The sequence below is a fragment of the Apodemus sylvaticus genome, chromosome 3 (assembly GCF_947179515.1).
Source record: "Apodemus sylvaticus chromosome 3, mApoSyl1.1, whole genome shotgun sequence".
Classification (NCBI taxonomy): domain Eukaryota; kingdom Metazoa; phylum Chordata; class Mammalia; order Rodentia; family Muridae; genus Apodemus; species Apodemus sylvaticus.
This window is the reverse complement of record NC_067474.1, coordinates 120,146,428-120,167,562: the sequence shown is the minus strand read 5'-3', so window position 1 is coordinate 120,167,562 and position 21,135 is coordinate 120,146,428. Positions and strand designations below refer to the sequence as shown.

General features: G+C 39.9%; 1 protein-coding gene across 1 annotated transcript in view; it reads left to right on the top strand.

Annotated features, from left to right (window-relative positions):
- Nucleotides 1-641: 641 nt before the first annotated feature.
- The window catches only part of C8a (complement C8 alpha chain), a 63,013-nt gene continuing 42,519 nt past the window's right edge, over nucleotides 642-21,135 (top strand). The window contains exons 1-2 of the mRNA XM_052175594.1: nucleotides 642-718; nucleotides 18,557-18,650. Of these exons, the coding sequence (XP_052031554.1) occupies nucleotides 642-718; nucleotides 18,557-18,650 (171 nt within the window). The remainder of the gene's footprint in view (nucleotides 719-18,556; nucleotides 18,651-21,135) is intronic.

The following is a 21,135-nucleotide window of genomic DNA, read 5'->3' as shown; positions in this document are numbered from 1 at the left end:
TGTTGGCTATGATTGGCATAATAATTCCAGAGAGAGATTCTGAAGATGTATTTTTAAGACATCTAGTCTCCTTGAGACATAAATAGGCTGGATCTTAATAATACTCAGTGTTTGTATTGAAAGTAGAAAGTCCAGTGAATCACGTGCACTCTCAGGCTCCAGATGTTTGGTGGTCTATGGCAGAAGCTCTATGTAACTGTTAGCATTCATGCACCTCCCTGGATGCTTGGATCTGAGCGTCCATACCAAATGAGCCTTATGCCTTGCTACTATCTTCAACAACAGCTTTGTCTGATTTTAGAAGCTCCAGGAGCCACTAGGAGACACTGGGATTCCTGAAACAGCACCTGTGTCTTTCTGGAAGCAAAACTCTTCAATAAACTGATTTTAGTTAAACATCAACTTTCCTTAGCTACATGGACAATTTTTTTTTTTTTTAAAAGAAGGGCTAAAGGGCTTGGGGCCATTTTGAAGGTGTTTGGCTAATCAATACCTTGGTTACTAATTAATCACATTGAATGGGAACTGAGGGACTTCTGACCATTTTAGACAATTTGGGTTACAGCCTGGAGATATCTATGGCTTCTAAAGTAGGCTGTTCTCTTCTTTACATAGATGCTAGATGGTGACTTCTGGATGAGATGTTTGCAGTTGCTTTCTTTGGCTTGTCTTTGGTGGCATGGCTCCCTGGGGTAACTGCACAAGAGAAGGTGAACCAGTAAGTGGGCTTTGGGTCCTCACAAAACTGAGGTCCTCTGCTGGGGATCTAAGACACGGTGATGTTGGCAATGGGTTGTGTTGGCATAGAAGATAACCTCTTTTCATATTGTTACTAATCCAGTGGAGGAGTGGAGCAGAGGGAAAGCCAGTTTGTAAAAATGTGATCAGCCAGCTACCAATTCCCACTCAGCAGTGGGGTAACCCAGACCACGTTGTTTAATCTCTGTGATTCTCAGTTTTCCTGTCTGTAGACGGAGACACATATTAGCAGTGGGGTAATCCAGACCATGTTGTTTAAGCTCTCTGATTTCTCAATTTTCCTGTCTGTGAACAGAGACGGATAATACCTTTTCTACAACAGTTGATGCAGATGTAATAAAATGCTGGATTTAAAATTTCCTCTGCACGTAGGAGGCATTTAATAAGTCACATTTTTCTCAAGCAATGTGAGCCAGTTAATTTCTACTTGGCTATCTATAAGAGAAAATGGTAAAAAAACAAAAACAAAAATCAAAAAACAAAAAACAAAAAAACAATCCCACCTTACACTGGTGGGGGATATATTTAGATAATATATGTAAACATTTTTGTGGGTGAGAGCCAGACCCTGCAGAGAGGCATGGCCATGCCATTCTAAACCTTTGCTTTGAGGAAACAACAAAGCTAACATTTTCCTGTGTCTTGCATTCTGAGATTTTCAACCTGGCTCCATTATTTATATCTCACTATTGAATATTTTATTGTACTTAAGCAGAACCTTAATCTAACCTTTGGGACAGACAGCCTTTAAGCATTCTTTGCCTTTCAAATGATGGAGGTTTAAAATAGAGTTATTTTATTGAAATTCTTATTAGTTGATTTAATTTTGAATCATTAGTACTTAAATCAGTGGTCCTCAACCTGCGCGTCCCGACCCCTTTGCAGGGGTTAAATGACCCTTTCACAGGGGACGCATATCAGATATCCTGCATGTCAGAGATTAACATTATGATTTACAACTGTAGCAAAATTACAATTAGGAGGTAGAAACAAAAATAATTTTTTCAGTGGTGGTCACTACAACCTAAGGAACTGTATTAAAGGGACACAGCATTAGGAAGGTTGAGAACCACTGGATTAAATGCTACAGTAAGAGAGATTTCCTTTAAGTAGCAGTTCAGAAGGGGAAGCAGGTTTTACAAGCAGATAATCTGTAGCTTGTATTAAAACAAATACAGCTTTGAAACATCATAAAATTCATTGTAATAGTAATTAGAAGACACAGGCAAGAGGTCCGTGGTGAAGAAAATCTCAGCTGAGATACTCTCAATTATAAAAGCTTATCATCATAATCCTTTCTGAAAACGAACAGAGTCTTGATGTTTGATGAACTTATCAAACAAGACAGTTCAGTGGAGAGGCAAATTTCACGTTAAGGCAGAGAGATTCAATTCAGTGCTTTACAAAGTGCTGAGGGAGAAATCACAGTGCTCGCTGCCAGCGCGTCTGACATTGGCTTTCAAAATAGAAAGTTACAGGACAAAATCATTCTCCTGGGTTCAAATCCCAGTGCTGGCACTTACTATTAATAGTTATTTGATCTTGAGCAAATTATGTAACTGTTCAGGGCTTCATCTTACTTGATTGTGAAATGGGAGGAAAATAAGACCAGGAATTAAATGCCAGCAAGTCCCTAGAATAATGGGACAACACCCCAACGAAGCAAGCACTCACCAAGATCTGCCTGCAGGCATGGCGCTGGGACCATTGTTAGGGTTGGATTTTCCATTTGTTTGGATGTTTGACAGCAATCAGAAAGAAGAAATTTATAATGCGCCAATTGGCATGAGTTTTCTAGATTTATCCGGATCAACTTTTGGTTGTATTTTTAGCAACAGCACTTGTTCTTTCCCCAAATAAAATTCCACAAGAAGATCCTTAATATGGAAGATGTGTGAGAGAGAGAGAGAGAGAGAGAGAGAGAGAGAGAGAGAGAGAGAGAGAGAGAGAGAAAGAGAGAGAGAGACAGAGAGAGAGAGAGAGAGAGAGGTGTACCCACACATGTGCATGCAAATGTTCAACTAAAGGTACACATTTACTTTGTAAGTTTATGATTAACATTTGCTTTTTATATATCTTGATAGAAATAGGGTTGTATAAGTATACAATCTTAAAGCCATGGAAGGCTGTTATAATTAGTGGCAAAATCAGTGATTTTCTAGTACATGTCTTATACAAGTAATTTTTTTGGGTGCGTGTTATTTATAAAGCTTATTTAAAATTGAAATTCTTTCAATTTATTGAGATTTCTTTTATGACTAAGAATGTAGCATTAGCGGATATTCCAAGTTGTTCAGTATATATCTAAATCAATCAAGTCCACTTGGGCAGCCTGGGGATTAAAAAGTCAGCTCTTTCTTCTATTACTAAGAGAGGGAGACAGTAGTCAGCTGTTCTTGTGGGTTTGTCTATATCTGTTTCAATTCCACCAGTATGAGTCTTTCAAAGCTGTTATTAAGCACATGCATGCATGATGGCACACATATACCCATGCACACACACACACACACACACACACACACACACACACACGACAGGGTGGGGCATTTCAGAACATCACAGCGGGGTCTGTATGATGAAGGGGAGTAGAATGGTTCACTGCGTGACAGAGAGGATGCAGAGATGGGAATGTCTGCTCTTGTCTGGCTTCTTTTAATTCTGCCAGGGCCCTTAGCCCATATGATGGTTTCACACACATTCTTGATTGGCCTTTCTCCTCACTTGTGTTTCCCTGGAAAGATTTTCACAGACATACCCAGAGGGTGAACTTCAGCCTCTCTTCAGTGATCCTGACTGCAATACCACAGACAATTAAGATGGGCTACCTCACAGGACCCTCTTGTTGATGACCATCTCTTTCAGCATTGAGAAATGCTTTCATTATCTTAGATGATTATTTTTAATTTGTAGTTTATTTTGTTTAATGGTAATGTAGTCATTCTTGTTTGCTTATTGCTTGTGTTTGCAATGCAAGTGACTATCTAATAATTTATTTTAGTTTATATGACCATAATTTTAAAATATATCACCATGCAGTCAAAGATAACTGCTTTATTTATTTAGTCTAATTATGATTTCTGCCTTAAGGAATTAGTTGATTATCCATCATCATCATCATCATCATCATCATTACTTTATTTTGTTTTTTTTTGGTGGTTCTTTATTGAACTTGGGGTATTATACATACATATAGGCACTGTTTCATATGAGCTACCACTCCAGCCCCGGTCTCTGTCTTTTAGTCATAATAATTAGGCTACTTACATTGAATGTAATTATTGGTGGAGGGTGGCTTTGAGTTCATCATCTTCCTATTTCTTATTGTTCCTACATCTTGTTTCCATATTTTTCTCTTTCTGAAATCATCTTTTAAATTTAGCATCTTATAATTTTAAATGGATAGAGTAAATAGTCTACTTTATTTTTGTTGTTTCCCTGTAAGATTTATAATGTATAGCGCAAACTTACCACAGCCTATGTTCAAATGATAGTATATCTCTTCTAATATTGTTACTTCATTCTCAAAAAAATTGTTACTTCATCTGTAAAACTTTCTTTGACATTTATCAGAATGCATTTTTGTCAATGAATTTTTAAAATTCTTGTTCTGAAAGTGTCGGAATTACACAATACTTAACATTTAGTTTAATCAACTCATGCTATAGAGGAGAACTGAGTGCCAGGAAGAGGGGGAGACTTTTGGCAACAACATTTCTCAGCAGGCATTTCACGAGCATTGGTGAACTTAATAGTCACTGCATCCTTCTAAACTTGCTTTTGTATTATTCTTCGAATTGAAGACCAGGGAAGAACAGAGCAATTTGGTTCATTCCACAGAGATGTGTGGTAGCACAGGTGGCCTTCCAGCCTGTGGACCAACCCTATCACCAGACCGATCACCAGTCCTTCACATCAAGAAAATAAAACAAATTACCTCTTCAAAAATAAGCCCTTGCTTTGATAAGCAAGTCAAAGATTTAACTTGGAGTTAAGATAACTTAAAGAGTTCCATCCTATCATTTACACTGACAAAACCCAGAATTTGTCAGGGGGACTGGAGAAGCGTTAAATGAAGACCCCACTCCCAGAGGGAGCACAAACCTCCCCTAAGCATCCAATGGAATCATCACTTCTTTAATAGACCCCCTCATGTCATGGATGCCAAGGAAGTGTCAATCAAGCTTCTTCTTTTTATTTTATTGCCGTTATGGGTATCAAAGTGTGTTTGCCCAAGTGTCTGGGCCAGAGCCATGTGAATGTTCTCAGCAGTCATCAAGATGACTGGGACTAATATGGTCTTCTAATTAGCATATGCAATTGGGTGGCTGTGACTCAAAAGTGAGTCACAGTAATATAGAGATTGATATTCAGAGTAACGAACTCTAAGCGACGCATCCAATAGCACTGGCATGAATTATACAGAAAAGCCGGGTACAAGCTTGGAATGAAAAGTGTGAGTGGAATACTATGTGACTTGCAGATACTTGTTTGTATCATTCGTTTGTTCTTTATTTAGTAAGTAAATATCCTAGATATAGTAGTTGCTAGGTAGTAAAATAAGCAAATGATATCCTGATCCTCATGTAATTTGCAGGCTGTGCTGGTTTGAATGAGAACGCTTCTCCTAGGCTCATGTATCCGAATACTTGGTCCCCTGTTGGTAGACTGCTTGGGAAATATTAGAAGGCGTGGCCCTGTTGGAGGAGCTGCGTTACTGACAGCAGGCTTGGAGATTTTCAAAGCCCACACCATTCCCATTTGCTTTGCATCTCTATATCATGTCTGTGGATCATGCTGTTGTGCACTGAGCTCCAGCGCTACGCCTGCCTCCCTCCTACTGTGCTCCATACCTTTGCCATTATGGTCATGGTTCACCCATTGAAACTGTGAGGCCCATAAACTCTTTCTTCTATGAGTTGCGTGGGTCACGGTGTCTTAGCACAGCAACAGAAAAGCAAGTCATGGACTCAGACAGCAAACATGTAAACACAACATTTCATCTAAAATTGTGAAGAATTCTATGGAGGAATCAACAGAACACATTGACAGAGAGAAAGAGATCCAAAGATAAATTGGCTGGGTGACATTCTCTGTAGGGGAAGGATCTACACTGTGAAGCTTGGGAGAAGCTGGGTGAAGAGGGCGGTGCGGAGGGATCAGCAGTTGCCATGCTCCTGTCATGGGAAGCAGTTTGTGATGAATGGGGACTGAAGGAGGTAGGCTGGAATGCAGAGAATGGCATCATGAATAAAAAAGAAAGAAAGAAAGAAAGAAAAGCAAGGACAGAAAAGAAAGGCAAGGCTTTGTCCTGAAGAACTCGCATTCTTAGAGATCCCCAAAGGACTGGTCACTGAGCGAGAGAGCAAGCAGAGGTTGTGTTGAGGAGTCAGGAGAAGGAAGCTTCCAGAGGCTAACACAGAGAGAGTCAGATGAAGTTGGAAAACTCTCTAGTGGGCTTAGCAACGAGGAGGGTGCTGGTGATGGAGCAGTTTCAAAGCTACGTTTAAAACATCTCCATCTCACAATATAATTCCTATGTAATTGAATGGATTAGCTCAAGATTATATCATTAGTGACTTTGGCTTTAAGCTTTGACTGTAAGCTGAGCCTGTGTATTAGGATGGCCCCCTTGGAATGATCAGATAGGCTTTCTGACCTACTAGCCTAGGATAAGTAAGTAGTTAATTAGTTTGTTTTTAAGTTGCTGAGGTGACTATATTCTGAGGTCAAGTATTTGACTTTCCGGTTGTACATTCAACTGGATTTTCAACTTTTTGTTTAACAAACCAACCTAATATAAAAGTAGGTGAGAACTGGGAAGATGGTTCAGACAGAGAAGTGCCTGCTGCACCACAGGAGGATCTGAGTTTGGACTCCTAGCACTGCAGGAGAAAAAAGAGCACAGCCATGGCTGTATTCTCTGCACCTGAAGGTGGATCCCGGGGTTTGTTAGGCAGCCAGGCTAGCCAATCAGTGAGTGTCAGGTTCAGCGAGAGAACTTGGATTAAAAACTTAGGTGCAGAGCAATTCAGGAAAACATCTAATCCTGACTCTGTCTTGTGTATATACACACCCACACTCACCCACATGCACACACACATACATGCATACACTTACATACACATGTACATATACACACACAGACACCCCCCCCCACACACACATACACACAAACAGTATCTCAGTGGTCCACAGCCCTGTACAGGGCAGGTTTCTGATGAGGATGGAGAGGTTTGTACATGGCTGAGTTGAGAGGACAGGGGACACTGGCGTGTGTCCTAGGCTGCTGCACAGGGTTCCATACATGATCTCAGGCCACATTCAGAAGCTCACCAAGTTGCTCTCCCTGTTTTCAGTTGTGACTGGCAGAACCTGGGATCAGAAGTGTGGTTGATGGACTCTAAACTTCTGTTATCTCAGCATTTCTTCAGTTGTGCTTGATAGTCTTATAGATGTGTGAAAAAATGTTCTGAATTCAAAATAATTGGGGGAAATAATGGAATGAGCAAATTAAGATAAAGAACCCCAAACACTGTCAGGCATTTTATATGTGCGTGGATGGCACATTATAGGGAGTTTTTATTCAAGAGAAATAGATTGCGGAACTTTTCTTTGTCCTGTTCCCATTCCATCATTTTAAAACTAGAGAATGAATTTTGGGGAAATGTGCAACAACACTATTTGACTTGTGCCATTTCAATAGATGAGGAAAACTAAGTCATTCAGAGTAACTTGCTAATGATAGCAAGCAAGTTAGAAGCAAACCCAGACTAGACTCATGTGCCCCTAAGTTCTGGTACTCCAGGTTAAGTTGCTTACTGACTGAGCAGGTTCTGTAGCTGGGAGATACATTGGAACTATTTGCCAAGACTTCATAGGCCACAGAATTCTCAGAGCCTCCTTAACTGTCACTGATTCAGTTTGCACTGCTGTAGCCAAAGACACGCACTTAATGAAGAGGGTTATTTCACTTGCAGTTCTGGAGGTTTGAGAATATACTGCTGGCATTTCTTGGCTGGGTGATGGCCTCTGGCTCAGCCAAAACATGGCAGATGGCATCACGCTAGAAACATATTGTAGAACAGAACACATGGTGAAGCAGAAAGCAAGAGGCTGGAGAATGAATGTCTAGGCCACTCCTTGCATAACAAGACATTTTCACAGGACCAGCCATGCAGAGGCCAGTAATCACTTCATAAGGATGGGTGCTCCATGATGTAACACTGCCCAGTAGATCCTACCACAAAGAGATTCCCTCACCTCAACCGTACATTGCTGGGAACTCAGTCTCCACATAGGAAAACTTTGAGGCAGGAATCACACCAAACCATAAGCATTACATCATTTAAAAATGGATACAACTCCCTGGGAAAGGTATTTGGCAATATGTGTCATAAGCTTTAAAATCATCCACTCCATTCTACAGGACATATTGTCAGTAAATAACCTGCAATTCAGAAAAACACAGAGCTCAAGTATCTATTATTGTAGGGTAGTAAAGCAATACGGAGTCATAAATTCTTTATATCTCTTCTGTATTAAGTGCAAAAAAATCAAGATATACGACATGATATTCAGTATGCCCTCAACTATATTATGAAAATAGAATGGAAAGAAATATAATAAAATATTAATGGTGGTAAGATTTGAAATAATATTTTTATAATTGTCATTATACTTTCTTTAATGTGACTGCATTACTTGTGTAATCATCAAAAATGAACTACACTTAAAAATTCATTAAAATGATGGGAGAGTGTTGTTCGCGTTGGCTGGAGGTGATTTAATGGCAGTCCTGGAGTTCCTTCAGTGTCTGGCCTCTGTGATAGCATTACCGAGGGCTTCTGTCTAGACATCATGTCATGAGCTTTGGAAGCCACAGCAATGTGGCACTGCTGTTTGGGCTCCTGCTTTCAGCTCTATCTGGCTTTACTGTTTCCATTCATTGTGACATCACAGCTCAGGCTGGGGACTTACAGTGACATTATCTTGACAATTCTGTAGTGAGGTGCATAGCTAATGCAAGCTCTCTTCAACCTCCAAATCTTTGGCCTGCAAATTCTCTCCATGTTTCTTCAAAACATTCTTTTATTTTAGGAAAGTATATCAGAAAACAAAAGTTCATGAGCTGTCAGCATTTTTAGATGTCAAGATTATTTAATTTAGTTCTAACTAGGAATTGGGTTCAAACAAATCTCTTAAAAATGTCACTGTACATTACTCAGAAATTGACTTTATTTTTCCTTCCCTCTCTGCCTCCTCCCTCCATCCCTCTACCCGTATCATCTTCCATATTCTCTTTCTCCTTTTCCTCCATTTCAGTACTTTCTGAATATCTACCCTAGGCCTATCTATGACAGAAGGAATTCAGTAGCAACGGATATAGGACCTGAATTCCAAGGGTTTAGACTGGTGAGGACAAGAATTTCACCAATATTGTAAGCATGCTAATTAAACATTGAGAGTATATATTTTAAAAAATCAGTAAAATTGTGTGGTGGTCAGAAAACTTCTCCTTCCAGCACTGACAGCTGCGATGATGCTGACATATAACTATGAACTGAGCACAGGGACAGCAAATGGGTTCTTGGGTGGGTGTGACGCAGGAAACATACCTAGGGAGAGTTCAGAGTCACCGCCATCGAATGAAGTCTGTATATATAAAAAAAAAAAAATCATTGGATAATGGGCTTCTTGTTGAACTGGTGGAAGATTTGGTGTCAGGATAAGTCAAAGGAATCATTGAGCTACAAGCTGTGGCTGGGCAGGAGCAGGGGTAGAGGCAGGGACGGGCAGGGGTCAGAGGCAGGGACAGGGACAGGGACAGGGGCAGCAGCAGTGGGCTCAGAGCAGCTATGAGCAGATTCTATGGGAAACAGGAAGGGGCACAAAGAACTCAGAGTGCCAGCATGATGGTTGATTGGAGGAAGAGCTATTGCTTGAGTTGTAAATCAAAGCCGTCGCTCATTTTGGTTGGTACAGGAATCACAAATTGCAGGAGCTGGTGGCCTTTTCTAAGTGCTTTTGATTGAACATGAGAGGCAAACACTCTACTACCAGATTGCATCTCCAGCCAGGCCCAGTTACTTTAAGGTCAAATGTTTTTGTTTCTATAGTTTAGGAGGTTGAGAAGGTCAATCTAAGATATAACCATAGATTCTATCTCTAGTAAAATAAAATAGAGACATGGTATTTACCTCCTAGGATGATTATAAAGATCAAATGAAATGGTCTAGGTAATACCACAGCACACAGCACTTAAAGACAACTTTTTAGCAAACATTTTATAAATACTTTCATGTACTTTTCAGTAACTATTTTGGGTAATGCTATTTTAATGTAGTTTTACCAATGAGACAATAGGTTAGAGATGCTAAGTACCATAAGTATTTGAAGCCAGACCCTGGTCTCAATTTGTGTCTAACCACTGAAGAAGTTTCTGCTTCTTTTTTTTTTAAAAATTAAATGTATTCTTTATTTACATTTTAAATGATTTCCCCTTTCTTAGTTCCCCCTCCCGGAAAGTCCCATAAGCCCTCTCCCCTTCCCCTGGTCCCCAATCAACCCCCTTCCCATTTCCCTGTCCTAGTATCCCCCTACAATGCTGCATTGAGCCTTTCCAGGACCAGGGGCCTCTCCTTCTTGGGCATAATTTGATATGTGAATTGTGTCTTGGGTATTCTGAACTTCTGGGCTAATATCCACTTATAAGTGAGTGCATACCGTGTATGTTCCTTTTTGATTGGGTTACCTCACTTAGGATGATATTTTCCAGTTCCACCCATTTGCCTGTGAATTTCATGAGATCTTTGTTTTTAATAGCTGAGTAGTATTCCATTGTGTAAATATACCACATTTTATGTATCCATTACTCTATTGAGGGACATCTGGGTTCTTTCCGGCTTCTGGCTATTATAAATAGGGCTGCTATGAACATAGTGGAGCATGTGTCCTTATTACATGCTGGGGAATATCCTAGGTATATGTCTAGGAGTGGTATAACAGGGTCCTCTGGTAGGATCATGCCCAGTTTTCTGAGGAACCCCCATATTGATTTCCAGAGTGGTAGTACCAGCTAGCAATCCCACCGGCAGTGGAGGAGTGTTCCTCTTTTTCCACATCCTCGCCAGCACCTGCTGTCTCCTCTGTTTGTTTGTTTATTTATTTATTTATTTATTTTCTATATTATTTGTTTACATTCCATATGATTTTCCCTCTCCCGGTTGGTTTCCCCCTACCCATAAGTCCCATAAGCGCTCTTCCCTCTGCCCATTCCCCAGTCAACCCCCTCCTACTTCTTTGTCCTGGTAATCCCCTACAGTGCTGGATCAAGCCTTTCCAGGACCAGGGCCCTCTCCTTCCTTCCTTCCTTGGGAATGATTTGATATGTGAGTTGTGTCTTGGGTATTCAGAACTTTTGGGCTAATATCCACTTACCAGTGACTGCATTCCATGTGTGTTCTTTTGTGAATGAGTTACCTCACTTAGGATGATATTTTCCAGTTCCAACCATTTGCCTAAGAATTTCATGAATTCATTGTTTTTAATTGCTGAGTAGTATTCCATTGTATAAATATACCATATTTTCTGTATCCATTCCTCCATTGAGGGACATCTGGGCTCTTTCCAGCTTCTGGCTATTATAAATAAGGTTGCTATGAACATAGTGGAGCATGTGTCCTTATTGCATGCCAGGGAATCCTCTGGGTATATGCTCAGGAGTGGTATAGCAGGGTCCTCTGGAAGTGTCATGCCCAGTTTTCTGAGGAACTGCCAGACTGATTTCCAGAGTGGTTGTACCAACTTGCATTCCTGCTAGCAGTGGAGGAGTGTTCCTCTTTCTCCACATCCTCACCAACACCTGCTGTCTCCTGAGTTTTTAATCTTAGCCATTCTGACTGGTGTGAGGTGAAATCTCAGGGTTGTTTTGATTTGCATTTCCCTAATGACTAATGATGTTGAACATTTCTTAAGGTGCTTCTCAGCCATCCGAAGTTCTTCAGGTGAAAATTCTTTGTTTCACTCTGTACCCCATTTTTAATAGGGTTATCTGGTTCTCTGGGGTCTAACTTCTTCAGTTCTTTGTATATATTGGATATTAGGCCTCTGTCGGATCAGGGACTAGACAAGGCTGCCCTCTCTCTCCATATCTTTTCAATATAGTACTTGAAGTTCTAGCTAGAGCAATTAGACAACATAAGGAGGTCAAAGGGATACAAATTGGAAAGGAAGAAGTCAAACTATCACTATTTGCAGATGATATGATAGTGTAGTTAAGTGACCCAAAAAACTCCACCAGAGAACTCCTACAGCTGATAAACAGCTTCAGCAGAGTGGCTGGTTATAAAATGAACTCAAGCATATCAGTAGCCTTCCTATACTCAACGGATAAGCAGGCTGAGAAAGAAATTAGGGAAACGACACTCTTCACAATAGCCACAAACAATATAAAGTATCTTGGTTTAACTCTAACCAAACAAGTGAAAGATCTGTATGACAAGAACTTCAGGTCTCTGAAGAAGGAAATCGAAGATCTCAGAAAATGGAAAAATCTTCTATGCTCATGGATTGGCAGGATTACTATAGTAAAAATGGCCATCATGCCAAAAGTGATATACAGATTCATTGCAATTCCCATCAAAATCCCAACTCATTTCTTCATAGAGTTAGAAAGAACAATTCTCAAATTCATCTGGAATAACAAAAAACCTAGGATAGCTAAAACTATTCTCAACAGTAAAAGAACTTCTGGGGGAATCAGTATTCTGGACTTCAAGCAGTACTACAGAGCAATAGTGTTAAAAACTGCATGGTATTGCTACAATGACAGGCAGGTAGATAAATGGAATAGGATTGAAGACCCAGAAATGAACCCACAGAATTATGGTCACTTGATCTTTGATAGAGGAGCTGAAACCATTCAAAAGATGTTTTCATTTTTTGATGAAAACTCAACTCAAAGGAGTTGAAAGGAAAAAAGATAGCCTTTTCAACAAATGGTGCTGGTTCAACTGGAGGTCAGCATGCAGAAGAATTCGAATTGATCCATTCTCATCTCCTTGTACTAGTCTCCTGAGTTTTTGATCTTAGCCATTCTGTCTGGTGTGAGGTGAAATCTCAGGGTTGTTTCGATTTTCATTTCCCTGCTGACTAAAGATGTTGAACATTTCTTTAGGTACTTCTCAGCCATTCGATATTCCTCAGGCGAAAATTCTTTGTGTAGCTCTGTACCCCATTTTTAATAGGGTTATTTGGCTTTCTGGAGTCTAACTTCTTGAGTTCTTTGTATATATTGGATATTAGCCCTCTGTCAGATATAGGGTTGGTAAAGATCTTTTCCAAATTTGTTGGTTGCTGTTTTGTCCTATTAACAGAGTCCTTTGCCTTACAGAAACTTTGTAATTTTATGAAGTCCCATTTATTAATACTTGATCTTAGAATATAAGCTATTGGTGTTCTGTTCAGGAAATTTTCCCCTGTGCCCATGTGCTCAAGGTTCTTCCCCAGTTTCTTTTCTATTAGTTCCAGTGTGTCTGGTTTTATGTGGAGGTCCTTGATCCACTTGGACTTAAGCTTAGTAAAAGGAGATAAGAATGGATTGGTTTGCATTCTTCTGTAAGCTAGCTGCTAGTTGAACCACCACCATTTGTTGAAAAGGCTATCTTTTTTCTACTTTGCTGAAATTGTTTGTCAGTTGTAGGAGTTCTCTGGTGGAGCTGTTTGGTCGCTTAAGTATACTATCATATCATCTGCAAATAGTGATAATTTGACTTCTTCCTTTCCAATTTTCATGCCTTTGACCTCCTTTTGTTGTCTAATTGCTCTAGCTAGAACTTCAAGTATTATATTGAATAAATATGGAGAGAGAGGGCAGCTTTGTCTAGTCCCTGATTTTAATGGGATTGCTTCAAGTTTCTCTCCATTTAGTTTGATGTTGGCTACTGGTTTGCTGTATATTGCTTTTACCGGTTAGGTATGGGCCTTGAATTCCTGTTCTTTTCAAGACTTTTAACATGAAAGGATGCTGAATTTTGTCAAATGCTTTTTCAGCATCCAATGAAATGACCATGTGTTTTTTTTTCCTTTGAGTTTATGTAGTGGATTACATTGATGGATTTCTGTATATTGAATCATCCCTGCATCTCTAGGATGAAGCCTACTTGATCATGGTGAATGATCATTTTGATGTGTTCTTGGATTTGGTTGGCAAGAATTTTATTGAGTATTTTTGCATCAATATTCTTAAGGGAAATTCGTCTGAAGTTTTCTAGGCTAATATCCACTTATTAGTGAGTGCATACCATGATTGATCTTTTGAGACTGCATTACATCACTTAGTATGATGTTCTCCAGTTCCATCCATTTGTCTAAGAATTTCATGAATTCATTGTTTCTAATGGCTGAATAGAACTCCATTGTGTATATATACCACATTTTTTGTATCCATTCCTTTGTTGAGGGATACCTGGGTTCTTTCCAGCATCTGGCTATTATAAATAGGACTGCTATGAACATAGTGGAGCACGTATCCTTATTACATGCTGGGGAATCCTCTGGGTATATGCCCAGGAGTGGTATAGCAGGATCTTTTGGAAGTGACGTGCCCAGTTTTCTGAGGAACCACCAGACTGATTTCCAGAGTGGTTGTACCAATTTGCAACCTCACCAGCAGTGGAAGAGTGTTCTTCTTTCTCCACATTCTTGCCAACACCTGCTGTCTCCTGAGTTATTAATCTTAGCCATTCTGACTGGTGTAAGGTGAAATCTCAGGTTATTTTGATTTGCATTTCCCTAATGATTAATGATGTTGAACATTTTTTAAGATGCTTCTCAGCCATCTGAAGTTCTTCGGGTGAAAATTCTTTGTTTAGCTCTGTACCTCATTTTGTAATAGGGTTATTTGGTTTTCTGGGGTCTAACTTTTTGATTTCTTTGTATATATTGAATATTAGCCCTCTATCTGATGTAGGGTTGATGAAGATCTTTTCCCAATTTGTTGGTTGCCGATTTGTCCTTTTGATGGTGTCCTTTGCCTTACAGAAACTTTGTAATTTTATGAGGTCCCATTTGTCAGTTCTTAATCTTAGAGCATAAGCTGTTGGTGTTCTGTTCAGGAACTTTCCCCCTGTACTGATGTCCTCAAGGGTCTTCCCCAGTTTCTTTTTTATTAGCTTCAGAGTGTCTGGCTTTATGTGGAGGTTCTTGATCCATTTGGAGTTGAGCTTAGTACAAGGAGACAAAGATGGATCAATTCGCATTCTTCTGCATGCTGACCTCCAATTGAACCAGCATCATTTGTTGAAAAGGCTATCTTTTTTCCACTATATGTTTTCAGCCCCTTTGTCTAGGATCAAGTGGCTATAGGTGTGTGGGTTCATTTCTGGATCTTCAATCCTGTTCCATTGATCTGCCTGCCTGTCACTGTACCAATACCATGCAGTTTTTAAAACTATTGCTCTGTAGTATTGCCTGAGGTCAGGGATACTGATTCCCCCAGAATTTCTTTTGTTGTTGAGAATAGTTTCAGCTATCCTGGTTTTTTCTTATTCCAGATGAATTTGAGAATTGCTCTTTCTAACTCTATGAAGAACTGAGTTGGGATTTTGATGGGTATTGCGTTGAATCTGTATATTGCTTTTGGCAAAATGGCCATTTTAACTTTATTAATCCTGCCAATCCATGAGCATGGAAGATTTTTCCATTTTCTGAGGTCTTCTTCCATTTCCTTCTTCAGAGACTTGAAGTTCTTGTCATACAGATTTTTCACTTGTTTGGTCAGAGTCACCCCAAGGTACTTTATATTGTTTGTGGCTATTGTGAATGGTGTCATTTTCCTACTTTCTTTCTCAGCCTTCTTATCCTTTGAGTATAGGAAGGCTACTGATTTGCTTGAGCTGAATTTACAGCCTGCCACTTTGCTGAAGTTGTTTATCAGCTGTAGGAGTTTTTTGGGTCACTTAGGTAGACTCTCATGTTATCTGCAAATAGTGATAGTTTGACTTCTTCATTCCCAATTTGTATTCCTTTGACCTCCTTATGTTGTCTAATTGCCCTAGCTAGTACTTCAAGTACAATATGGAAAAGATAAGGAGAGAGGGGGCAGCCTTGTCTAGTCCCCGATTTTAGTGAGATGAAAGTCTATTTTATTGGATATTAGAATGGCTACTCCAGCTTGTTTCCTGGGACCATTTGCTTGAAAAACTGTTTTCCAGCATTTTACTCTGAAGTCATGTTTGTCTTGTACATTGAGATGTGTTTCCTGTATGCAGCAAAATGTTGGGTCCTGTTTATGTATCCAGTCTCTTAGTCTATATTGTTTTATTGGTGAATTGAGACCATTGATGTTAAGAGATATTAAGGAATAGTGATTTTTGCTTCCTATTATTTTTGATTTTTTGATACTAATTTTTATGTTTGTGTGGTTATCTTCTTTTGGGTTTGTTGAAAGAAGATTAATTTTTTGCTTTTTCTAGTGTGTAGTTTCCCTCCTTTTGTTGCCGTTTTCCATTCATTATCCTTTGAAGGGATGGATTTATGGAAAGATACTGTGTAAATTTGTTTTTGTCATGGGATACCTTGGTTTCTCTCTGGTAATTGAGAGATTTGCTGGATATAGCCGTCTGGGTTGGCATTTGTATTCCCTTAGAATCTGTATGACATCTGCCCAGGCTCTTTTGGCTTTCATAGTCTCTGGTGAGAAATCTGGTGTAATTCTGATGGGCCTACCTTTATATGTTACTTGACCATTTTCCCTTACTGCTTATAATATTTTTTTGTTTAGTACATTTGGTATTTTAATAATTATGTGATGGGAGGAATTTCTTTTCTGATCAGATCTATTTGGAGTTCTGTAGGCTTCTTATATGTTCATGGGCATTTCTTTCTTAGGTTAGGGAAGTTTTTTTCTATAATTTTGTTGAAGACATTTACTGGATCTTTAGATTGGAAATCTTCACTCTCTTCTATACCTATAATCTTTAGGTTTGGACTTCTCATTTTGTCCTGGATTTCCTGGATGTTTTGGGTCAGGAGCTTTTGGCATTTTGCATTTTCTTTGACTACTGTGTCATTGCATTCTATGGTATCTTCTGCATCTGAGATTCTCTCTTCTATCTATTGTATTTTGTTGTTGATGCTTGGATCCATGACTCCTGATTTCTTTCCTAGGTTTTCTATGTCCAGAGTTGTTTCCTTTTGTGATATCTTTATTGTTTCTACCTCCATTTTTAGATGCTGGATGGTTTTGTACAATTCCTTCACCTGCTTTGTTGTGTTTTCCTGTAGTTCTTTATGGGCTTCTCCCTGTTTAATTGTGTTCTTTTGTATTTCTTTAAGGGAGTTATTTATGTCCTTCTTGAAGCCTTCTATCAGCATCATGAGCTGTGATTTTAAATCCAAATCTTGCATTTCTGGTGTGTTGCGGTATCCAAGATTTGCTGTTGTGGGAGAATTGGGTTCGGATGGTGCCATATTGCCTTGATTTCTGTTAGTAATGTTCCTACCTTTGCCTTTTGCCAGCTAGTTATTTCTGATATTGGTTGGTTCTGTTGTCACTGGCTGGTGCTTGTCCCTCCTGTGTGCCTGCAAGCTTATATCAGCAACCCTGGGCTTTCCCCTGGCACACAGTGCTGTGGGGTTGCCCAGCTCTTGGCTGCAAGTGGGGCCCTGGTGGACCGAGTCCCAAGTGATCTTACCCTCTGGTGTTCTCTTTGTTCCTGGCTGCACCTGTCTGCTTAGTCACAGAAGCAAAGATGGCAGCCTCACCTCTAAATGGGGGACTCCTTCTAAATGAGGGGCTCCCTGCAGGGCAGATATCCCCTGGTAGGATAGATGCACAGAGGACTGTGGCAGTGCTGCCAGGCTCCTGGGTGCAGGTGGGACTCTGGTAGACTGTCCCCCAGGCAATCCTACACTCAGGTGTTCCCTGCCTACCTAGCTGCATCTGTCTGCTCCAAGTTTCTGCTTCTTTGGCTCATGAAAAACAGTTTTTTTCACTCACCCCGAGGACTCATTCTCTGAAATGCTAATCATTTGAGTTATTTGGCAAAGATGTAAAGGAATTGTTGGGTTGAGTTATTGTTAAAGATGTAAAGGAATGGTGCTTGTTGATGGTGCTTGTTGTTTGGTCTGGCTATATCTCAGGCTCTTGGTATCTTGTTCAAGGAACAGAAGTACGCACAACTAGCAATATAGTGAAGAATTTTACTCATAAGCATGTTGCAGAGTACCCTGCCTGGGAGCAGCAGCCTTGGCATGATTACTCAAGAGCCCAAAGTTACTTCTCATGGCTTCCTTTTGCAAGTTCAAGAAGACAGCTTGCTAGAGGCAGGGTTTGGTGGTTTATACTCTCATAACTATTGATTGACAGGTAGAAATTTGGGCCTTGTGTGCAGACATTGTCTTGCATCCCACAACTTTAATCATGCACATGCAGTCATGCATAATCCCCTAAAAATTCAATCTGAAAACACAGTTTGCCTGACTGTGTCTACAACTAAAAACAGTTTAGCTCATTTCTAATCCAAAGATGTATTGCTAGGGCAGAGAGACCAACTGCTTTGCAGGGAAAGGGTGTGTTCAACTTCAGCCATGCTGGACTAGTCCATCCTTTTAAACTGCCTGCCTCAGTAGTTTATTTAAACTTTCAAGCATCATATCAACCTTTAATGGGAGTATGATATTCTCTGTTCATTTCTGACAAAGCATGCTTTAACCAGGAGGAAAAGTGTGTACAAGTTTCTCTTTTGCTTTAGTTTTGAATCTTACAATTGATGCAGAGTCTTATATCTCTTTAAAGGCGGGTCACCCGAGCTGTGACCCCAGAAGCAATTGCCTGTCGGTTGAGTGACTGGTCAGAATGGACAGATTGTTTTCCATGTCAGAACAAAAAGGTAAGTCACCTAGGAACACCTCAAGGTGTCACCCATCTTATTTCTGCATTAGGTACCAATGGGAAATAAGCAGTGGGGACCATATATCTAGGGCTCTTGGGAGAAACTAGATCTGAATATAGGTGTTGGGAAACCTTAGGTACCTGGGTGTCAGTGAGGCTTGTGTCTGCCTCTCTTGTTTTTATTTATAAGACATCATGAGATGTGGCTAATGAAAGTATCTGTGTTATGACACAGGAAAACAGTCACCATAACACAGATACAAAGAAGCTTCCCGGAGTTTCTGGGTCCTACTCAACATTTGTCCTCTGATGAGGGTCATCTGGAAGGACTGCTAGATGGCTCAGTAATAAAGAGAAATAAAAATATCTCTTGATAAGTATTAATTTTCCAAGTCAACAATAATACATTTCTACAAACATGGTAGCTTTACCTAATAGACAATTGTCCTCTGGATCCTGGAGGTCAGAGGAAAGCAAGAGAGGTGTAAGCAGTGCCAGCCTCCTTCTGAAGACTCCAAGGGAGAATGTGTGCTTTGCTTCAGCTACTGGTGCTGGCTGCCAACAGTGCTCAGCCTATGGCTGCATCTACCCCCACCCTAAACACATTGTTTCCTTTTTTGTGTGTCTTCTCCCCCGTGTCTGCCTGCGATCTCCTAGTACATCCTTCTTTTTAAAAATTATGACAACACTTTGGGCTACTGAGAAAGTCCAAAGTAATCACAAAACCTTTAATATTTTCAGCAGAATGCTTTACAAATAGAGGGAAATTAAAATCTTTTACAGATGCAGAGTTATACCCTTTGGTATAACCTACTAAACCTTCTTTTTCCTCATTTGTTTTTGTTTAGGTATCAGATTGCACAGGGAATCCTCTTACAGTTTATATAAAAATTGAATTACTTCCTTAAATACTTAGAAAGATTTATGTGTCTATGAAGTAATCCTTAAGAAATGAGATCCTGTTAATTATTTAACTAAAAGACCACCTTTGTTTTATTTATTAATACAGCTCCCTCTCTCAACTGTCACCCAAATAAAGATGAGAATTTCTGAAAAGAAACAATATCTACTACATAGAAAAGGAAATTATGCTTTTTATGACACAAGCCACAGGCAACAGCACAGAGAAGTCCCCCAGGGAGTATTGACACTTGCCTTCCCACAATCCATGGCCTTCATTATTTGATGGCATCCTAGTAAACAGGGGATGGACGGAAATGAACCTGGAGGCACACGCCATTGTTCTAAGTGCAGATACTACAGGAAGGATGGTGATGGCATTAATAGTCACCATTTATCAAGTATTTTCCATGTGCCAGGAGCTGCAGTAATGCCTGCATTACTACAGTAATGTTTTATATAAACACATTGTCTAGTTTGGCTTTCAGAGACAAATGGAGGATGGGCGCCATTGTCCACTGTCAGGAGGTTGAACACTGAGAAAGGCAGAGCAGAGGCTTAAATCTGGGCAAACTCATAGATTTAAGAAGTAACTCACAGATGTTCAAATCTCTGCTTTCTGACTTAATAACTTTTTTGGAGGAAGGACTTTTGCTGAGCCAAGGTCAAAGACAGATGCTACAGGCCTAGCATTTCATTGTCAATCAGTCCAAGGATGCTTTCTGTTGAATGTGCTTTGTATTATTACATATTTTATCTCAACTGGACTTTAAGCTTCTAGAAGGCAGCCATGAGACCTCACATTTCTCTTAATGTCCTAGTTTTTGGCCTCTTGCTTCTACACCATTATCTGACCTCTGTACATTTTCCACAAAGCCTTTATCATGAAAATCTAGATCACCAAATTGGCATGGATTTAAATCCTTCCTGGTCTTATATCAACAAGTACTCACTAATCTGTAGTCAAGGCTGGAGTCAGGGGTTGAATGGTATTTCCTCTTTAATCTCCATATTTCCCTACTTTGTAGGTATGTAGTTACTTGATGCCTATAATTTCTAGAAATGTCACTTTCCTCAAAACAGAATCAATAGAGATAACTATTATTGGCTCAGGTTGTCAAGAGCAATCCCTGAAGCAGTTACTGCAAATGGGCAGCTCTATCCATCTTCCTCTGTGCCTGGAGGGAAGAAGGAGACTACTTCTATCTGGATCATATAGGTATATACCAAGCAAAGAGCAGACACCATGACCAGAAAAAAATAAAATAAACCCTGCAAGAGCAAAACAGCTCTAAAAGTGTACCTGAACATGTGATGCCACCTAAGGCTGTCTTTCCTTCATTTCTTATCACTGCTCCATCTCAGTCTGTGAATTCCTCACAGAGACATTAGGCAAGGTAGGCAAACAGGCAGGTGCTAAGTCATCATCTTATTTGACAACTACTAAGGAAGACAGAGGAGCCAAAGTGTACGTGATCAAGTTAGGGAAGGCTGTCCAGAGGAGGGAAGCCATGAACTTGGAAAGATAAACCCTTGTAACTGGTTGAATATGGGAAGAGATGTAAGAGGACTTTTAGAAAGTG